Source organism: Pleurodeles waltl, chromosome 6 (assembly GCF_031143425.1).
Source record: "Pleurodeles waltl isolate 20211129_DDA chromosome 6, aPleWal1.hap1.20221129, whole genome shotgun sequence".
Lineage (NCBI taxonomy): Eukaryota > Metazoa > Chordata > Amphibia > Caudata > Salamandridae > Pleurodeles > Pleurodeles waltl.
In genome coordinates, this window is record NC_090445.1 from 1274362094 (window position 1) to 1274384042 (window position 21949).

The following is a 21949-nucleotide window of genomic DNA, read 5'->3' on the forward strand; positions in this document are numbered from 1 at the left end:
CCAATAAGTCAAAGGGATTGTTGTGTTATCTGTGCCACATTTAATTTAGAAGCTGTATCAATAAGTAGAGAAGACAGAGTATGTGTACCTCTAGCAGGGCATCTTGAAACCGTTTCTGATTCTTCCATAGAACCCGATTTATTTGGGGGGATGCACTGACAGATTAGCTGTATAAATTCGACAGCATCGTTCCAGGTTGATACATATAATTTGAAATTATTTAAAATCAGTAGAGGACATTATAGTTAAGTGTTTGATCCACGGTCTCTATGGTTTTATGTTTAGTCTTTTGTGTTAAAGCAGATTTGATTTGGAACCTTGTGATTCATTGGGTATTGGGATGTGAGCTTTGCAGATGTGCAAATTGTTTTTCAAAAATAGTTTGTGGTTCTAAATACACATCTTTTTGTGACTTCATGAATCTGTCCTATTCTTAACTGTAGTGCCAGATGTGAAAGAATAAACTACTGGGTAGCAAGTAAGGAGTTTTAACAGTGTCTGGTGGTTCTGTGAGAGTTCATCAGAATTTCTGCTACAGACTTCTAACTGCAGATTCCTCACCTTTTGAATTTACCCCAGGTGTTAGACTGATTCTGGGAACTTTTTCAGTAGTATTTCTGTGCACCGATAGGTGGGGCTGTACATCTCTGCACCATCACCGTTCTGTGGAAATAATGTCTGGATCCTAAATAGGTGCCACTCCCACACAGTGAAATCAATTCCTTTCTTTCTGCACCACCAGATGCAGATTAGGAGCTACCTTTTGTCTCTTTGAGGCACTTTACCTTAAAATTGTTGACTGTGTGCTAGGGAAGTGTCACCTCCCACCGCGACAGCTTTGAATCTCTGTAAGGACTGTTGCAAATTAAATTTCTGTGACAGATCCTCATGCCTGTAGTGCCTGGGCTTGTGTCAGCCGGACGAACTCCTGAGATGCTTGATATGTCCACCCCTTGACATCCCCAACTGCTGAAAGCTTATACAGCGCAGAGAGTGGAGGTAATCAAGTGAGGGAAGGGGAGGACCGGAAGAAAACAGAACGGAGGGAGAACTGGAAGAGTAAGAAAAGACGATTATGTTTGTCAACCTAATACTGTACTTCTCTTTCCCAGCCCATGTTGCCCTACTATCACTACACCCAACCTGTAACTAAATAAAATGATACTGTATCTTTTAGATTCTTCTCTTGAACAGAACTGTGCAATATCTATGGCAGGAAACACATCACTTAACATGCTCAGATCCTATTTAACATCACAGGAGTCTTTGTTCACATCCCCTGTTAAGCAACATGAGTATAAGCACCACAGAATACATTTACAATTTACTTAGTGGTATACTATCCAGTAGTGTCGTTTTTGCACTTGCAAAGAGCTTTTAATAATCGTCCGCACTCTTCTCATGATTTATTTTTCGTAACAACTGATGTTATTAGCAAGAGTTATTCACTCGAAAACACTAAGAGTTCTTTCACTCTTCATTGCTCATGGGGATTCACTGTGTATCTGAACACGTGTTTTGAAGCGCAACAAGTCTTTACTGAAAGTGGAGCTCACCCCTTTTTGGCTATACCCCAGTTGTCACACACAGTACTTTTCAATGAGGTCTGAAAGCGGAGCCCACCCACGTTATGGCTACCTCACAAATGCTGCGCACACTGATGCGCTCACAAGTTTGTCTACCAAGCGGCTCCTGTTTTACTAATCTTGAAAGCACGCCAGAGGGAATCTCTTGTGTTGCCAAGTACTGGGAGATTCTGCAACGAGACCAGTTCAAGTCGAAGGGTCAGTCCGAGTCCCATTCTTGGTCCTAAAGTTGCATGAATTATTCCTGAGGTCCGTTGTCATCACTCTCCAAGTCTTCGCGTAAATTGTATAAAATGCAAAAAAAATCCAAGCGATACTAGGCTCCTTCCTGCCATTTACATTGTCCTTAAAAAGCGTCATGCTGTTTTCATACCTCTTGATCTCACTCCCAGAGACGGCTGAACTCGGAGCCTATCCAGCAACTTGTACTGGCGCAACGTGAGTTTCCAGGGCAATGTGCAACACTGAGGCAGATTGAAGAGATCCGCAAGGCCTGCTTCAGCTCTTTGCATTCTTACCAACTAGCTCTGCCTTGCCTATGGGCTCAAAAGAGCTGAGACAACACCCCCTTGTTTGGGATACCATTGGCAGGCTCCTCCTTGGAACCGGTTGAACCCTCTGAATCCACCACTGGGTCACCCTTGGCTCCTCACAGACTCCACCTCCAGCGCCACAGTCCACGCCAGCCCCTGCAGCCTTGATGCCAATACCGACTCCATTGACACCAGAGGATGAGGTTCCCATTGTGTTCTCTCACTCCAAATTTTGGTGCCTCTACAACCTTGACAGAGACCATGCTTGCTTTCTGTCGAAGTGCCACCTCCCCTGTGTGACTTCCCACTCCACAAGGAAGAACATATTTGTTGCATTCCATATTTGGTACGGATTCAAACAACGATTATTATGATTTGACGATAAGATAGACCGGCCATACCATGATGACATTTGGGATAATGACCTTCAAGAAGCCAGTGGTCTTGACATTTCCCTTGAGTCAGGATGCTTCCCCTCCCCAGGTCCTGCCACTGAGGTGAGTGCTTCCTATGCGATGGTCATGCATAAGGCAACCAAAAGCCTTGACCTCCAGCTCCCAACATTTGAGATCAAAACCAATTTCTTGTTGGAAGTGCTCCAGCTGGGGCAAACATCTACTGAGCATCTCCTCTTCAACAAGGTACTGGCAGATTCTTTCATTACTCTAGCCTACAGGTCAATCTCCAAATTGCAAGACCCAATCACCCTGCCCTTGGTGACCCCACATTTTTGTCTCCACATCCTTCACCAGAAATCTTGGTGCTGCTAGCATCTACCAGTTGGACAAACCCAAATACATTTCCAACTACTTCCCCCACTAGAGAGTTTATATGAGTGGAGACCTTTGGAAAGAAGGTATTTTCTTCCACTAGCTTGGCTTTCAGGTCCATGAATGCCAGTTGCCTGCTGGGTATCTAGTCCCACGCTCTTTAGGATTCGGTGGCTCAAGTCCTCCAAGGTATCCAGGAAGATCTCCAACCTGTCCTAACCCAAGCTATACAGGATGGTTGTGATGCTGCCAAGTTCATAATTCATTGTGACTTGGACACCACTAGTTCCTTCAGGTAAGCCATTGAGACCAACCTTGCCATACATCGCCATGCCTGGCAGCAACTAATAGGTTTTTCAGTTGATATCTAATCGTCCCTCATGCACATGCCTATTGATGGTACCCGCCTGTTTGGGGACAAGGCAAATCACTCTGGATCGGTTCAGAGAAACCAGGGCCTCAGCATGCTACCTGAGCTCTATCTCACCCGCTGTCGCTAGCAGCATTAGGCCTTCCATTCCTTTAGCAACTTCACAGAGGTTCCCCATAGTGGCAGCCAATTCAGGCTCAGCAGGGTGGCCAGCAGTTTTGTGGCAGTGGTGGCCCCCACCCCATACTCAAATCAACAAGCCACTCAGTCCACTGTCCCACCTCCCGCAGCCCCACCTTCCAAATCCCTTTAGTTTGTTCTTAGTCGAGCACAGTCACCCAGTTGAAGGCATGAACCACAATTCTTGCAGTTTGGCAGATGATAACATCAGACAGTTGGGTCCTGCAGATAGTCCAAAAGGTGTACTCCTTGCCCTTCCTTACCTTTCCCATGCACCTTACTCCTTCACCACAACGACTGACGGAGCACTGTATGTCCATTTTACAATAGGACGTGCAAGCCCTTTTGGCCAAAGGGGCAAGAGGGTGCCTGCACCAGAATTAGGTTGTGGTTGACATTCTTGCTACTTTCTAGTGCCACCGAAGGATGGCGGCCTTTGTAGAATTTTAGACCTGTGCCCTTTCAATGCCTTCCTCCAGAAGGAAGTATTCAAGATATTCACATTGGCAAAGGTCTTGTTTGCCCTCGACCCTAGATATGGAATAGTGGTGTTAGACACGCAAGACACCAATTTTCATATACCCATCCTTTAGGTATATCTGTGCTACCTGAGGTTCATGGTAGGACAAGAGCATTTTCAGCCCACTGTGTTCCCCTTTAGTCCCACCAGCATACCTCAGGTGTTCATGAAACTGATGGCAGTGGTTGCAGCACACCTTTAGAGCGCGAGGGTTCTAGTCTTCACCTGCCTTACTGCCTGGCTGCTGAAGGCAAGTTTGCCCCAGTTGTCAACTACCTCCAGGTTATGTTGCACTGTTATTTTTGAGGTTCACTGTCAATGTGCCTAAGACGTCAAACCTATCTCCTTCTCTGGCACTCCCCTTCGTCGAAGCAATATTAACCTCAGTTCGGTTTTGTGCCTTTTGCCTGGAAAAGAGAGTTCAGGGCATTCAGGCTATGATCCTGATCTTTTAGCTTCTGTCCTTGATCTCAGTGAGGTCAAATCTGAGGTTGCTGGGACTGATTGCCTCCTGCATTGTGTTGTTCAAAAACGCTAGGTGGCATATGTAGGCATTTTAGTTGGATCTGAAGCCTCAGTGGGCCCATAATCAAAGGGACCCTTGCCGACCACGTTCTGAGGAAACTGCAAAAGAAGTGCAGAGGTAGTTATTGGACCCCCAACCAGGGCTGACAGTGGTGACTGATGCATCAATGGGGAACCCACCTTAGAGGTGTGGTGATAAGAGGTGTCTGGCAGAGGCCCGGTTCCACACCAACCTCCTTAAGCTCTGGGTCATCTGCCTGGAGTTGATAGTCTTCTTTTATCCATTAAGGGGATACCAGTACAGGTGCTGACAGACAAGTATTATGTAGTATTAGAACAAACCGGGCACAGTGGAACCATGTGCCAGGAGGTACTTTGCCACAGAAAATAGCTAGATCATCAAGGGCTTAGTGTCCCCGCCACCTCCCCAATCTCACATATTTAATGTGTACCCTTTTTGAGCTGCTTCACAGCTTGCCTTTGCTGCTTCTCACTCTCAGGTTCTTTGTCGCCATTGTCTCTGCCCAGCGAGTGAGTGAGAGCTTCAAGTTCTACATATTAACCCTGCATTCACCTCCTATTTCCCTGACTTACTGGTTCTGCGAATATGAGCATCCTGCTTGCAAAAAGTTGCAACACTGTTCCACGTTGGTCAAACCATCACTGTGCCAGCATTCTATGCTGTGCCTCACCTCTCTAAGGGAATAGAGAGGCTCGATTGCTGGGAGCACTGAGCTTTTACATTGAATGTACCAGAGAGCAACGATTGGACGATCAGCTTTTTGTGGGGTTGCTGGATTTAAAAAAAGGTAAGGATGTGCAGAAATGAACCATCTCCTGCTCTGCTGGACTGTACTCTGCATCAAGATCTGCTAAGCATTGGCCAAAAAACAGCCTCCAGAAGGACTACAAGCTCATTTTACTAGGGCCAAAGCTGCTACCACTGCTTTGGCACACAGAGTACCTGATCTGGACATTTGCCAGGCAGCTATGTGGGCGTCACTCTATTTGTTCAAAAAGCACTACTGTCTGGACAACCAGGTTCGACTAGAGAGGGATATCATCCGCACGGTCCTGCTGGACTATTCGGTTTGAACCACATTCATAAACCCATCTCCTAATAGGTACTGGTCTGGCACCTACTCAAAATGCGAGGAGTCTGTGGTTAAAAGTCTCTGTCAGAAGAAATTCCTTACCTTGTGTAACGTTCTTTCTTCAGAAACTCTCTCGAACCACAGATTCCCCAATTACGCTCCTATCCTCAAAGTTCTTTTAATCAGGCTCTCTCCATTAAGAAGATCCCAAGTCTAAGTATTTGCACATTGGTCACAACTAACTGGCTTTTGGGGCTTTGCGCCAAGAGATGCGACAGCTTCAAAACCAACTGGTGTCCACGCATAGGAGTGGCCTGACGTAATTTCCGGAGCGGAACGGCATTAGTGTGGAGGCTACCAGAGGTACTGCTGAAAAGTGTTCTGGATCAAGTCTGATACCTGGGGAAATATTCGAAAGGTGAGAAATCTACTGTTAAATAGAGGCTCTAATAGAAAGAACGTTAATGAAGGTAAGTAACCTGTTCTTTAAGCCCCAGCAAGAACCAAGATGCGCGGATAGTTGTGGGTAAAATAAAATGAGATGAGTAGTGAGCAAGTGGCAGTTTGCATCAATTTCAAAATACGGACTTCAGAATAAGGGATGATGCAGTAATTGCACTTGTTTTTCTTCTTCTGAATCGCACAGTATTGGATTGTGCGCTTCTTGCAGTTCACATTTATCAGCGCAGACACCCGTGCTTCGTGCAGTTTGTTTATGACTTGTATTCCTGTTTGTGCCGAAATCAAGTTAGCCCACAATTTGTAATCAGTGCCTTATTAATCTCCTACTGGGCAGTGGCTGCCTTGGTGATCGAATTTCAGTCTTCCAAATGTTATGGCCATATTAACAGATCTTGAATATTATTACTGCTCCTTTCGTGACATAGCCAATACAGTCATATGTTGCTTCTGAAGTTGATAGGTACAATTTAAAGTTGGTATGCGTGATGCACTGCCAGCCTTCTTAGGGTCAAAGCTAACCATTTCACTCATTCTGAGCTAGGTGAAAAAGACACTCCGGCGGATTTTCCATCAGAACAGAGAAAGTTATGAGAAGAATGCTCGACTGGCTGCTGCTGAGATCCTACTGCTTGCTGAACCATCACTCTTCGATTTCAGGAACATTATCCTGGCTCTGGAGTCAATGGACAAAGAGACTTCTAAATTGCTGCTCTCCAAGATCAACAATATTCTGCGCTCCCAGCATTCAGCAAGGTGAAGAAATAACTTTCTGCCTTAACAGTGCTCCACAGCAGAGCCATTTACATTTCCCCTTTGCTTTGCACTGTGGACGATTTTAATACCTTCACACATTTACTGCTGATCCATACTATCTGGTGTTAATTTTTCAAAATACATTACCACCTAAGCAGTACACCAAGACACATCAGTTGCAATAGATCTCTAAAATCAAGGGTGATTGGGTGCAGGCCCTGTGGCCAACCCATGCTGCATATGGCTTTAGGATGAATGGTGAGGGTTAACCCCAAAAAGGTTTGGAACAGCCCTGCAGCTCAACCTCACTCAGTGAGAGTTGGCTGCAGGAAAGGGTGGGCAAGGCCACCACATGCTGCTCACAGCCTTTGATTGACTGGGTTGACAACAGAGACCTTGCAGCAGCCTATGCGGCTGCACCCCTTGTGATGGATATGAAGGGCACCTTAGGCCACACTGGATATTAGGTGCAGGCCAGCCCGTCTGTGCATGGACATAGAGCCTGCCCCTGATGTCAAACCCAACAAAAAAGATGGTTGGCTACTCTAGTGTTGGATGCATGGCCTGGCTAGAGCTCCAACTACTATTGCGAACCCCTATAGGTCATGCACTGTCAGGCTTTGCTGCACACAGGGTTGGCCAAAGGTTGTGGCCATAGGCTAGCAGCCACATGGTGGGATGGGTTGGCTGCAAAGAGTGTTTCGAATAGTGGAATAAAAACACATGGAAATGGATGTAAAAATCTTGTTACATGTAGGCTACGTTGGTTTCTTCTGCTCATAAAACTTTACCATGTATTTAAAAATCCTGAGAAATTCCCCGAAATAAACATAGTTGAAGTAAAATTATGGTTGCACCACTAAAGCCCACAGTGGCCAGGAATACAAAGGTATGCAACTCAAACCTGCTGTGCATTGCTTATGACATCAGACATGACAGCACTGATGACATCTCAAATCACATAATCAGAAACCACACTCTTGTAATCAGATATGACATCACAGATTACATTATTGATGGCATTACTGTACAAACAAGTGTAATGAGTGATGCAGTGTGTGCACGTCAAATAACCAAATCACCGCCAAACACAAACCTAGGAAAGGCAAAATAGTTCTGCTGCAGGTAGACCACTGACACTTTTTACAAACTGGAGCTATCTCAAGAACTACTGCAGCAAAAAAAACACGCTTTCTAAGTGGAGTTCTGTGATCATTCTAACTTTATGAACATTTGTCAAGCAGTGGCAAAGTTATTAGCAAAACAAAAATGCCTTTTAAATGCAAAGTGCATCTGGACCACAGCTACAGTCTATCAATGACACTTTGTAGTTATAGCTCTGCCGCACTTTCCATTGAAAAGAAATTTTTTGAATTACCTGTAATCTTAAATCCAGTGAATGGATCTCTTCCATGCAAATTGATTGAATGCGAGAATGGTATGCCCACTCCTTCAGTATTCTACGATTTGCTCAATAACCTCACATGGGAAAGCAGCACTTAGGCAAAATGCCCTGTTTCCACCATGTCTGTTAAACACATATTTTTAAAGACTCATACTGGAACATGATTAGCTACTGATAACAAAACAACCACTGGAAAAGCTAGTGGGTATGTCCTTGGCAAGCGTGTCCGTTAGTTAATGTTTCAAATTATTTTATTGCATACTTATGCCATGAAAAGAAAAAGAAAAAATGTTTGGAGGTCATATGCTTCCAATTTTAAAATAATAAAATCACATATCACTCATATAGAACTGTATGAGTACTTCCTACCAGGAGGGCAAAATTAGAAGTGGTATAGAAACTCTTTTCAATTTTAACAGGCCGATCAGCGATGGCACTTCCTTTTAGACAGATGTGCTCATATGTTTGGACAAAATGGCGTCACAGTGCAAGAAAGCCAAAGGCTGAAATATGCTAATCACTGCCCATGCTGTATGTTGTGAAAGCAAAATGTGAATGGCATTTGAACAGGCCAATGTATGAATAGGGCTGACTTAAAGTCCCTCTAGCTATGTATATGTGTCCACATTTTTTTAATTTTTAATAATTTTTAATAATTTTGATGAAAGGAGCCTGGAAAACCAGCTGACACTGTCTCTAGACCAGACCTAAAAAATACAGATAAGGTCATTAAAGTAATTACCAAAGTGAATGGTGGGAGGGTGCATATTGCTTTGAGAGATCATAAGTATATATTGTAGCAGAAAATGCCAGTGTCACAAATATCTGATTTATGCCTCAATTTAATTTTGTTGTTCTTTTTTTTTTTAGAAATGTTTTTCAGCAAGTATTGAAAGACACCCAATTAAATAACTATAACCGACTCTCAAGGCTTGGTGGGTCCTCTGTGTTTTCAGGACTTATGGCAGGTAAAGTTGGTATTTGCCTGTTAGGTTTCATGTTGTCGTAGAAATTATCTGGTTACGTTTTTTTTTTTTACTTTTCTGCACATTTTTAAAGGTTTCAGATTGCTATGTGTTAGAAGTGGGGTCTTTGGTTGGCAGTCAGGTTCCCCCCTGTCCAAGCAAGGACTCTCACTCTAGTCAGGGTAAGTCACACACAATCTAAATTATCCTGTGCCCACCCTCTGGTAGCTTGGCACTGAGTAGTCAGGCTTAACTTAGAAGGCAATGTGTAAAGTATTTGTGCAATAAATCATACAATAACACAATATAGCACCACAAAAATACACCACACAGTGTTTAGAAAAACTTATAATATTTATCTGGATAAATGCAGGTCAAAACGATTAAAGATGCAATAAGTAAATGTTGAGATATCACTGGAAAGTGATATAAAGTGTCTTAAGTCTTTTAAAAGTAAACAAAGTCTCTTTCAAGCACAAAGTACTCTTCGGGTTGCAGGGTTTTCAGCCGCCCCGGGGACGGTGCGTGGATTTCCTGCGCTGGCAGGACGAAGTCACAGGAGCTGTGTCGATCCGGTGGGCGTTGCGTCGAATTTTCTACCGCACAGCAGCCGCTGCGCCGATTCCTCTCTGGAAGTCGGGCTGCATCGTTCCGGCTACTGGCGCTGCGTTGATCTTCTCGTTGCGAAGTAGGGCTGCGTCGTTCCGGTTTGGTGTGCAGTGAAATTTTCACCACGGTGCAGGCTGTGCGTTGTTTCTGGCAGGCTGTGTGTCGAATTTCACCACACAAGGAGTCCTTCTTGAAGAGATGAAGACTTCAGGGAACAGGAGGCAAGCTCTATCCAAGCTCTTGGAGAGCACTAGGAGAGCACTTTTTCACCACAGCCAGAGAGCAGCAAGGCAGCAGGGCAACAGCAAGGCAGCAGTCCTTCATAGAAAGCAGTCAGGCGAGTCCTTTGGGCAGGAGAGGCAGTTCTTCTTGGCAGGATGCAGGTTCTGGTTCCAGTTTTCTTCTCCAGGAAGTGTCTGAGTTGGTAGGGGCAGAGGCCCTGTTTATATACCCAAATGTGCCTTTGAAGTGGGGGAGACGTCAAAGAGTGGCTTAGGAGTGCACCAGGTCCCCTTTCAGTTCAATCCTGTCTGCCAGGGTCCCAGTAGGGGGTGTGGCAGTCCTTTGTGTGAGGGTAGGCTCTCCACCGTCCCAGCCCAGGAAGACCCATTCAAAATGCAGATGTATGCAAGTGAGCCTGAGTATCCTGTGTTTGGGGTGTGTCTGAGTGAATGCACAAGGAGCTGTCAACTAAACCCACCCAGATGTGGATTGTAAGGCAAAGAAAGATTTAAGTTCAGAGAAATGCTCACTTTCTAAAAGTGGCATTTCTAAAATAGTAATATTAAATCCAACTTCACCAAGTCGAATTGGCAGTGAAACTGCACACACAGGCCTTGCAATGGCAGGCCGAGATAAGGTTAAGGGGCTACTGAAATGGGTGGCACAATCAGTGCTGCAGGCCTACTAGTAGCATTTAATCTACAGGCCCTGGGCACATATAGTGCACTGTACTAGGGACTTATAAGTAAATTAAATAGTCCAATTGGGTATGATCCAATGTTACCATGTTTAAGGGGAGGGAGCATATGCAGTTTAGCACTGTTTAGCAGTGGTAAATTGCGCACAGCCTGAAAACCAGCAAAAACAGTATCTAAAAAGTGGAGGGAGCCAGGCAAAAAGTTAGGGGTGACCACCCTAAGGCTGTCAGGTCTAACACTATGCCTTCTAGTAAATTGTTTTAAAATCTATTACAACCTGGCTACACTTGTAAGTCTCAGTTTCTGTAGGAAAGCTGATAAAATATCAGTGACAAACAGAGATATCGGCTTACTTTGTGGTTATAGGCAGGGGTGGCTCCTCCATTACTGGGGAGGAGCGCCACCCACCTGCCAGCATCGGTAGCTGCAAAATCTTTAAATGAAAATTATAATAAACTTTGTTTATTATCGTTTTCTTTAAAAGGGGCGGGCCAAGGAGGTGACGAGGAGTGAGGGGGAGTGCACAGTACTCCCCCTCACTGCGCATGTATGTTTGGCCGGCCTTCTCAGGCTGGCCAAACACACATGTGCAGTGTGCTCTCTCCAACCTGGAAACACAGTTGCCGGGCTGGAGAGAGCCTGCACAGGCTCCCAGTCTGCCTGGGCACTCCCAGCCAATCCTGATGCTGCTCTGAGCAGTGTCAGGATTGGCCACAGGGCAGGACTGGGAGCCTGTGCCTGCCTGCAGCAGAGGAGGGCTGCCGCGGCAGAGAAGGTAAGTGTTTTTTTTTATTTAATAAAATTAATGTTTATTTCCACCCCCTACAAGCGCCCCGCCCTCCCTTCTGCGCTCCGCAAGCCGCTCCTGGTTATAGGCTGTATCCTTAAAAGATAAAGGCAGACATGGGGTTGTAAAGCCATTGGTAGAGGGTAAATGCTTCTTTGGTCCAGACGGATAAGCCATGCTAGATTTCATAGGTTTGATCTATTATGAAACATTATGACAAAGCCAGTAGTTATTACATTATGTTACAGTCCGTAGAAAGGCACTTGATTATAAGTAATCCCACAGATTACCATAGTAGGCTAGGGTTTTGGTTTGGTCACCCACGCTGACAAGCTCTGGTAAAAAATTTCACTGTGACAATGCTTGTTAGGGCCTTTTGTAGGCCATTTTTGCCAGCAGTAATTTTCTCTACATTTATAATTTTATATATGTATGCCTGGTGGTTACCAATGTATGCATACTTCAGTAGGCCAGTGTTGTATAGAATGTCATGCCATTGTTAAAGCGCAGAAGCCTTATCGGTTCACTGGGAAAAGATGATGTTGCTATGACAAAGCAAGTAGGTCTTACTTATTGTGTTAAAGGCAATGAGCTTTTAAGGGCTGACTGTTAGTAAGCTGTGTTAAAGTTTGTTGGCAGGTATTTTGTTACATGGAATCTCACAGATTACTGTATAAGGACAGAGCTTTGGTGTTGTTGATCCACCCGAACAAAAGATGGGAACAGAAGATAGCAGTACTGTAATCCTTATTAGGCTTTATTAATAGGTATTTTATATTTTTGTGACAACTGTTTTTATAGATATTTTAAATGTTACTGCTGTGTACCTGATGGTTGTATTGTAGAAAGGTTTCTGACTAGAGTGTATGGTTTTCAGTTTCAACTGACTATCACAGTTAAGAACCCATTGGATCCCCAAAAAATATTTCTCTGTTGAAAATTGAAACCACTGATGTTTTTCCACTAGATGCCCTCAAAGTTCTATTAGAACAACACATTCAGCCCCTTGTTGAAAAATGGCCATGGTGTGTATCTGAATGACAGCTCTTTGCTTTGAAACAACACTAATTCACTGAATAGACTAATGTGAAGATGTGAACCGGAGGATAATGTTGGAGTCCCTCTGGTGCTTTGTGTGTCCTATGGTTGCCTGGGGAGAGCATCTGCCAATGCTGTGACGCAGATCATAGCTGCAGTAGCTGTCAGATTTGTTGGCCAGTTTACGTGCCAGTCAGAAGAGCACCCCTCATCATCTGACATTAGTACTGTTACCATCTAATTCAAGATGGTAGCAATGTAAGGACAGTAAACGTAGGAGGCCAACAGGGGAAATAATTATTTTACCTTAAAAACGCTTTCTGTAATCAATTTTATGAATAACTCCTACTCCACTTTGAGCTGCCTAATGTGCAGTTTGAAATTCTTCATCATCTCTTCAGATTTGCTGAAGTCTGATGATTTCTATTAGCAATAATACTGCTAGAGGTCAGCTGGAGGGAAAAGCTATAGCAGAGAAGGCACACTGTTAAACACAGCTTTCTAAATTAAAATGTGTTTTCTCTTTCCTGCATGACCAGGAACTATGAGAATTCCTAGAGTGAAATGGTTGTGAACCAGTGGGTCATTTTAAAGCTTATTCATCAAAGAATTAAAATGTGTTACCACAGAGGTTGTATCGCTGTGCCGGCATCACCATTTAGAAAATAGTGCTTGTTTTCCATTAATACCTAGCTTTTATTTACAAAGAGTCTTCCATCACACAATCTATAGGGAGAAATAGATTCTTCTACAGTATTTGACGGAACTGCTGAGCAGTTCCAGTTGACCAAGATTACCTTCAAATCTGTTTTTAATATATGCTCCAAGACAATGGCAAGCAAAGCTGCCTACATAATATTGCTGCTCCTAACATTCTATGAGGATACAGACAGTAAAAATAACATCATGCAGTACGGGGCGGCTCCTTCGCAATGGCAAAGTAGTGTCACCCCACTGACTGAGCCAGCAGCTGAAAAATAAAACTATATTTTACTATTGTTTTATTTTTCAGCTGCTGGCTCAGCCAGCATGTGCTTTGAGGGGTGGGGCTGGTCCATGGGAGGGGGAGGGGGAGGAGGAGGAGTGGAGTCAGTGCACTAAGTGCACATGTCAGTTTGGCCAGCCATCTTAGGCCAGCCAAACTGACAGGCACACTTAGGTTTCTTCAACCTGTTGGAGAAACTGCACCACTCAGACCCCAGTGCACTGTATGAGTGGCTGACCAAGCTGCTCAGACCAATCCTGACGCTGCTCTCAAGCTATGTAAAATGTGGGAGCAGGGCCAGGATTGCATGGGGGAACCTATGCTGGTGTCTCAGGGACTGCTGGGACAACAACACAAGCGAGGAAAGAGGACCGAGGCAGCTGGCAGCAGCAGCAGAAACAGAAGAGGTTTTTTTTAAAAAAATTATTTTATCACCCCCCCCACAAAACCAACCCTGCTTTTCCCCTTGACATTTGTGGCAGCCATTGCTGATGCACTGGTGAATTTAAAACCTGACACTAACACTTTTTTCAAGAGATGCATACCGTTTGTATAAAAGTAAAACCATTGATCAATAAAACTCAGTAATGTATTTGGACATAATGTATTCTATACCTTGTAATCACTGTAGATTACCAAATTTGCAAGGGTGAAAGTTAGCTTAGACGAACGTTGACCTTGTGCTTTGTAAATCACTGGATATGCATGTATCATGTGCAAGTATTTAGCCAACTGGGCTTTCCTAATGGCATCCTTGCCATCATTAAGATCAGTTTATGCAGCAGAATATTATTAAGGCAAAAGGAGGAATAATACAACCCAAACTTTTTTAAGTACTACAGGACTGGGCCAATGTAGCGAAACACTACAAAATTTTCCTGAATTGGCTGCTATTTTGATTTGGTTTTACCACATTTCAGGTCACTGCGGCTCAGTCACTATTTGGAAATGTGGTGCTCATGTTTCTTTCTTAGAATTGGAAACAGGAGTGCGAGCAGGGAAACAGATCTCAAGTCTGCCTCCCGCTGGTGGGAGCATTTTTAAGGCCCTTAATTGCTGGGAGCAGATTTCAAGTTTGCTCCAGTTTCTTCGCAGTTTTAAAAATGCTCCCACCAGGAGGGTGCAACCACAAGTTTCCCTGCCCAAGCCGGTGCAGCCAGGGAAACTGCTATGTACCAGGTGATGGGGTCCCCAGGGCCATTAAAGGCTCAAAGATGGAGCCCCTCCTCTCCTTAATCAATACTTGGGCCCCAGGAGAAGGGTCCCTGAGGCAGAATGCAATTTGTCCAAAGGGATAGTTTAAAAACAAACATTTTCAGGCTGACAATTGGGGGCAGAATTTTTATCGGTATATATGAGACAATGCTGGGTGGTAGGAATTTTGTGGATTCCTGCAGATTCCGGAAGGTTCCATCACAAAAATGTGGGAAAACTGTGATTTCCAGCAAAGTTTGAGGTTTGCAGGGCATTGTGGGTAAGAAAATGGTGCGGGTGCATGTGAAGCACACCACCCTGGACTCACCCAGATGCTTAGTTTTCCGATGTGTCTAGGTCTTGTGGATTATTCTACATGGTAATGTCCTAAAGTACAAAAAGTGCAGCCCTCACCATTCCAAGTGGGACGATTGTTAGAGTTAGACAAGATCTCATGGCCCAAACGTAAAACCAAAACACAAAATAATCGAATGTCCTCTTGCTTGCTGTGGGATAAGATGTTTTAGTGTGCGGGGGAGAGCTGAAAGACTGTTACCCCTTTTAGTTGGGGTGGGGTCATCACCATGCCCATTCTAGTTGGTAGCCACCACCCCACTTTTTTTTTTTGTTTAATTTCCCTGGCATCTAGTAGGTTTTATGCTCCCCGGGGAGTGAATTGGGGGTAATTGCCCCATTTGCCCACCAGTGGGCAGAACAACTTTGGCCCCATTTATTTGGGGTGGGGGTATGGTCATACGCCCACCCTCTTTCTTTGAAAAAAAAAATCTTCCCTGGTCTCTGGTGGGCTTTCTGCCCAACTTGAGGGCAGATGGGCCTTCCAAAAATAGGGCGATCTGCCCCCAAGGGGGGCAGATATGGCAAACTGTAATTTGCCCCCATGAGGAGTGACGCTTGCCCAAGGGGCTGCCCCCACCAAACAAAACACACACATACACACACACCAATCCTTGGTGCCTAAGTGGTTTCAAGGCCTATAAACCACTTAGGGGGGCAGAAATGGCTTAAAATACATTTGTCCCCCAGGGGAGCGACCCTTGCCTAAGGGTTCGCTCCCCTTGCGCAAAATTGTCACAAAAAAATTAAATCCCTGGTGTCTGGTGGTTTCTGCCCCCCCACCTAACCCCCCCCCCCCCTTTGGGGGCAGATAGGCCTAAGAAAAATAGGCCTATCTGCCCCAAGGGGGGCAGAAATGGCCTAAAATACATTTGTCATGGGGAGGCGGGGGTGGAAGGGCAAGCGATTCCACTTCCATCCCTGCCCTGGAGGTGCCGAGGCGAGGCTCAGGGGGGGAGTGCCATCGCTTCCCCCATGAGCCGGTCCAAGGACATAACCGCTACAACCTTGGCTGCGCAGAGGTTGAGCAGGGGTTAAGCAGTCAAGTTGCTGCCAGCAACTATTTCTTTTGAAATGCTTTCCCAGTTGAAGGTGAGAGTTAATTCTTAAAACAGTTGTGTGTTTGTTCGCTTCTAAGGGGGAACATGCCTCAATTACTTGCCTGGTAATTGCATTACTATGAGGCCTCTTTCCTTGCTTCTTTTCATTACACAAAGAGGCAATCTCGCCTCACCACGTGACCCGTTCCACTTCTTCTTTAAGTCGGTGGGGTCGAACAGGGCTTCTGCCCAGTTGTCTCTGGTGGGAATGCAGGGTCGTTCTACCCGTTCTATGTCTGCATCTTGGACAGAGATACAAGGGAATTTCATTGCTGAGATCTGAGGGCAGCAACATGTTCTTTCCCTTTGACTTTTGCTTCTCATTATCGCATTGCTCTGGAGGTGGCTATGGATCAGGTGTTTGGGTCTAAGGTTTTGTCCACTATGACTTTTCAATAGTGGTTCCTTTCTGTCTTTCTACTTTAATACATTTGAGTTTGTGCATAGCGTTTTGGTTGTCCTGTATTGCTTTGTACTTCTCATTGTGTAATGAAGGTAATGCCTCAGTTACTTACCTAGTATTTGCATTACTGTGAGTCCTCTTTCCTCGCTTCTATTCATTACATCCTCCCTCCATCCCTGGTGTGTCGGGCCCTCCAAAACGTTTGTTTTTTGGGTTGTGTCAGGTTGCGTGGTCTACTCAGGAAGATGAGGGGGGGGGGTCTCTTTTTAAAGGGTGATTGGTCACGTGGGAGGTGCCTGGTGAGTCGAGATCGGCTTATTGTGAAATGAAGGGAAGCGAGGGAGAGGACGTGGAGGTAATGCTAATTGTACCAATAGAGTTGAGAGAATATTTTGAGTAAAGCATCATAACCTGTGAAAAGAGGCTTGTTGGAGTATAAATTGTGCCTAAGTTTGATGGCATAGTACCCCCTGTCCAACACCAGTGCATTGTGTGGTGAAGGATGGACTGTGGATTAGCCCAGGTCAGCTTGGTGAAGACAGGATACAGAACTAATATACAAAAAATAGAGTGTGTGTTCAAATCGTTAGTTGTAATCCGTCAAATGAGTTCTTAGGTGTTTTAAAGGTGCAAGTGCTAAGTTCACAGGTCACGACACCTAGAGATGTTACCACTGTGCAATTAAAAGTAATTTGGCATATAGGAAGGCATTTCTCACATTTAAACAAAATTGAAGTTTTTGCAGAATAATGGTGCACATTTCAAAGGGATGTAGGAATAAAAAATTATAAAGAAGATACGTCCGAAAGGTGGAGGTTCTCTCAAATAGGATGTGCTAGGAGGAGAGTGGGATTTATTAAATGTTAAAAAGAGTGTAATTCTGCAAATTTTTGATAACAGAAAAGGGGAGAAAAAGGAAACCAACTTGCCATTTGAGCATTGGGGGAGTGGGCATTTATGTGAAAGCAGACTCAGAAATGCCATATGCGATTGTGGAAGGAAATGTTTGTGAACAAATTAGAAGACAAACTGTGTGTATCTGCTATTCATATGGAAGGGTACAGTGGAGATTTTCAGATTTAAAGGACGAAAACCAGAAGGAAAGTGATATGTGGTGAAAGGGAGTCCACCTGTTTTGGATTGGTTTGACTGACAAAACTGATATGTTGATCTGGACTTAATTAGTCCAGAACAGGCTCTGTTGGTGCATGAAGAGGTTTTCATGGGCCAGAAAATGTTAGCTAAGTTCCTAAAGTGTTTTGGGCAGAGTGGGAAAATTGTTAGGATTTGAACATGAGATAATCCTAAAAGAGAATGCCCAACCAAAAGTCCATAAAGTTCACAATGTCCCTTTCTTGCTGATGAAGGAAGGGACAAAGGAGGCAGGGAAGCTTATTCAACATATAAGTGGATTGCCCCCGTTCTATTAGCATGATAATTTAACCCTAAAAGTCCTTTTGTGCTTTGAAGTTAGGCAAGTGAAAGACTATATTATAAATGACTGATTTCCTCTCCCAACGATTGGTGAGATGCAAACCATGATCGAGGATGCCCACTGATTTTTCAATTTCGATATACCATTGGCATATCATTAAAAGTCGACATTGCAGTGAGTAAAAAGTGGAGTTGATTCATTGCCCCTGATGGATTATTTCAGTTTAAACACATGTATTTTGGGTTAGCTTCTGCCTCAGCAGTTTGGAATCTCCGTGAGATTAAACTATTCCAGGATAATGTTTCAGTTATGGGGAAGGGCAAAGTGGAGCACAATGAGAGTCTGGAAATGGTGTTTCGAATTTTGGAGAATAGTGGATTAACTGTTGAATTTGTGAAGTGCTGATTTGCAACTGGGAGTGTGATGTATCTTGGTCAGGAAATCAGTAGTGATGCTCTTGAGAGCTTGTGTTCGTCCAGTTGAGACTATTTAGGGACATCTCCCATCTAAGAGCAAGAATGACAATATACGTTTTTTAGGCATGGTAGAGTTTTATGCGGATTATGTACCAATTTTTTTGACAAGGTCTTTTCACATCTGACTGCTATTGAAGAACAAGCAGGTTAGCATGGACTAAGGAGTGTGAATTTGATTTTCAAGAATTGGGAAGGACATTGCTAAAGCTTCTGCCTATCATCACTACAATCCGTCTGCGATTAATGTAATCACTACTGATTCTAGCAGCCACGGAGTAGGTGCTGTTTTAACCAGAACAAGGGTCTCCAACCTTTTGTGTAGTAAGAGCTACTTGTGTTCAATGAAAATCATTGTGAGCTACTAATATTATTAGTGTTGTAATAACGACCACATCAGATAAGATTACAGTCCTGGCCACCATATGTAAAATTATTAGCAGTGATCACACAGGTTACACCAGGTAATGTGAAAAAGGCTTATGTCAATTTGGAATGCCTCTTCCTGGATAATACATAACAACTGCAAAGCCCCTGGCATGGAAGCCATGATAATTGTAATAAGTCACCCCACATAATTCTTTAAATGTATTTTGGAAAAGCAGCCCTTAGCCCTTTGTCTCCAGACATCATCTCATGAGTTCCGAAAATACACATTTGTGTCTGCAATGTATAATTTTGGCTTACTACATTAATTCATCCCAAAAAGGGTCTTATTTAGTAGGCGGAGGTGCTCACAGCAGATCTACTTACAGTAAGCTGGAGAGCTACCTGTAGCTTGTGAGCTACTCGTTGGAGAAGCCTGAACTAGAATGGTATTAATGGGCATGAATAGTCTTTACATCATACTCTGTTTCACCACTTGAAGACAAATATCCTATCTTTGAGGTGATCGCTTTTGTCTGTGTGTAATTACTAGATCACTTAAGGATGTTTGTGTGATCACAAACTCCTTACCAGTTTATAGATTGATTGTTTCTGCACGATTGTCCAAACTAATGATCCTTTTTCAGGATTATATTTATAAAATTGTGAATGTGCCTGGGAGGAACAATGTAGTGGTAGATTTTCTGTCTATATTGCCCATTTAAATGGTGGTTTGTGAAAATGGGGAGTGGGAGGTTTAACAGATTGCTTTGGTAAGGGATTGCAGAATTCCTGCAATTAAGGAAGACATTTGGGAAGCAGAGTAAGAGTGTGATTAGCTATGTGTAATGTGATGTATTATTCTGGTTATGCTAAGAAGAAGGTTTTGGATGTGCAACTAAAATCCTTTTGGGAAGTGTGAAATGAACTCACAATGAAATGGAAATGCTTATCAGGGAATTAAAAGGCAATTCCTCTTAGGGGGTTGCAAATGTGTATCATAAAACAATAACATGAATCCCATTTGAGCATCATAAAAGCTAAGCGTGTCTAGTATAAATATATATATATATATAAAGCTCTGAGGACTTTAAAAGTTCCAATGTTGTTTGCCCTCACTCACCTTGGGAATGTATTGCAAAGGATATAATGGGAGCAATTGGTTTGAATCTAAAGCATATTTTCATGGTGAGGGACTATGTTCGAGGTAGCTGTTGGTAGGAGCTATTGACAAGGCAGACACTGATTCTGTTCTGGGATTAATGGAGGATTTTGTTTGTGTGAATGAATGGCCATTACATTATTAACTGATAACAGGGTTAAGTTTACCTCAAGAAGAGAGCCAACCAATTCTTTGAGAATGCTGGAATTGTGCACAGGACTACCTTGCTTTATTATCCAACAGCCAATGGCATGGTGAGACGTTTTAATAGACTATTGAAGAGAGTTATTCAGTTGGCAAGTATGTGTAACTCGAAATTGAAACAGCAAGTTACCAAAGCCTTGTGGCCTTATGGGTGAATGTTATGTGCTGGCATAGGAGTTCATCTTTTTGAAATCATGAGAGAGTGTTATCCTAGATCAAAGTGTAATCTTGACTGGTTGTTCCACAAACATACCAATGAGGAGTGGTCTTTGGAAAAGGTGAGAAAGGAAAGTTGTACAGTGTGTAAGAGGTACAAGAGTATTTTGACAGTAGAAACAAGGGTTGTGTGCTGACTGTAGCTTTAGGACACTGAATGAGGGTAAGGAAACCCAGCAAGGCACTCAAGGGTGAAAATATTTTTTTATAAAGTTATGTGGAATTCTGTGAGGTTGAAAAACAGGAAATATGGTCATATAAGCCCATTGGCTGTGTACAGAAATAATTGGTTTCAGCACTGAAGTTCAGCGGTCATCAAGTGGAGCAGGCAGTTTGTTGCCAAAGAGTATGCCCGTGATATTAAACGAAGTGGAATTTCTGAAAAGCATGTTGTAGATGAAGATGAATCTAAATAATCGCTGAGTGATTCTGAAGCACAAAATACTGTTTGTGACACGCCTTATGATGTTGGTGTAAGTGGAACTGAGAGTGGTGGAATCATTTGGTGGTGTAGTTGAAGGTTTTGGTGGGAAAGGTTAAAGTATTTGTGACGCAAGGAAATGTATGTCGGAACAACGCATGCCTGAACAACGCAGTTGGAACAATGACTGTGTTGTTACCACTAATGCCTTTCCAACGAATGCCTTAACAATTATTTTACGTTGTGAAGGCATTCCTGGTAAAAGCATTAGTGAACGGCATGCATGGTTCCAGCATGCATCCCCCCTGCCCCTCACCCCTGCCCCTAAAAATTGATGCAACCCCCAGCCCTGCCCCTAAAACTACCCCAAACCCCCACCCGCCCCTAAAATTACTGTGACCCCCACCCTACCCCTAAAACCTCTAAAACCACCCCAACCCACCCCTAAAACAACCCCAACCCCCCACCCCACCCCACCCTATTCCTAAAACCTAAACTACCCCAACCCCGCCCCTAAAATTACCCTGACCAACCCACCCCTAAAACCACTCCAGCCCCTCACCCTGTCCCTGAAACTACCCCGACCCCGCCCCTAAAATTACCCTGACCAACCCACCCCTAAAACCTAAAACCACCCCAGCCCCTCACCCCGCCCCTAAAACTACCCCGATGCCCCCACCCCACCCCTAAAACCTAATACCATCCCAACCCCCACCCCTAAAGTTACCTTGACCCCCCAACCCCACCCCAAAAACCTAAAACCACCCCAACCTCCCCACCCCGCCCCTAAAACAACCCCAATCCCCCACAGCGTCCCTAAAACCTAAACTACCCCAACCTCCACCCGCCCCAAAAACCTGAAACCACCCCAACCCCCACCCCTGCCCCTAAAACTACCCCACCCCTCAAACCACCCCAACCCCCCACCCCACCCCTAAAATTACTGCAACCCCCACTCCGTCCCTAAAACCTAAACTACCCCAACTCCCACCCCTAAAACCACCCCAACCCCCCACCCCGCCCCTAAAATTACCCCGACCCCACCCCTAAAACCACCCCAACCCCCACCCCGCCCAAAAAAATTACCCCGACCCCCCACCCCTAAATCCACCCCAACCC

The 21949-nt window shown here is 44.2% G+C and overlaps 1 protein-coding gene across 1 annotated transcript in view; it reads left to right on the top strand.

The window, feature by feature from the left end:
- Positions 1-21949, top strand: part of LOC138300801 (microsomal triglyceride transfer protein-like) — a 498282-nt gene that overhangs the window by 328928 nt on the left and 147405 nt on the right. The window contains exons 13-14 of the mRNA XM_069240573.1: positions 6582-6793; positions 9069-9166. Of these exons, the coding sequence (XP_069096674.1) occupies positions 6582-6793; positions 9069-9166 (310 nt within the window). The remainder of the gene's footprint in view (positions 1-6581; positions 6794-9068; positions 9167-21949) is intronic.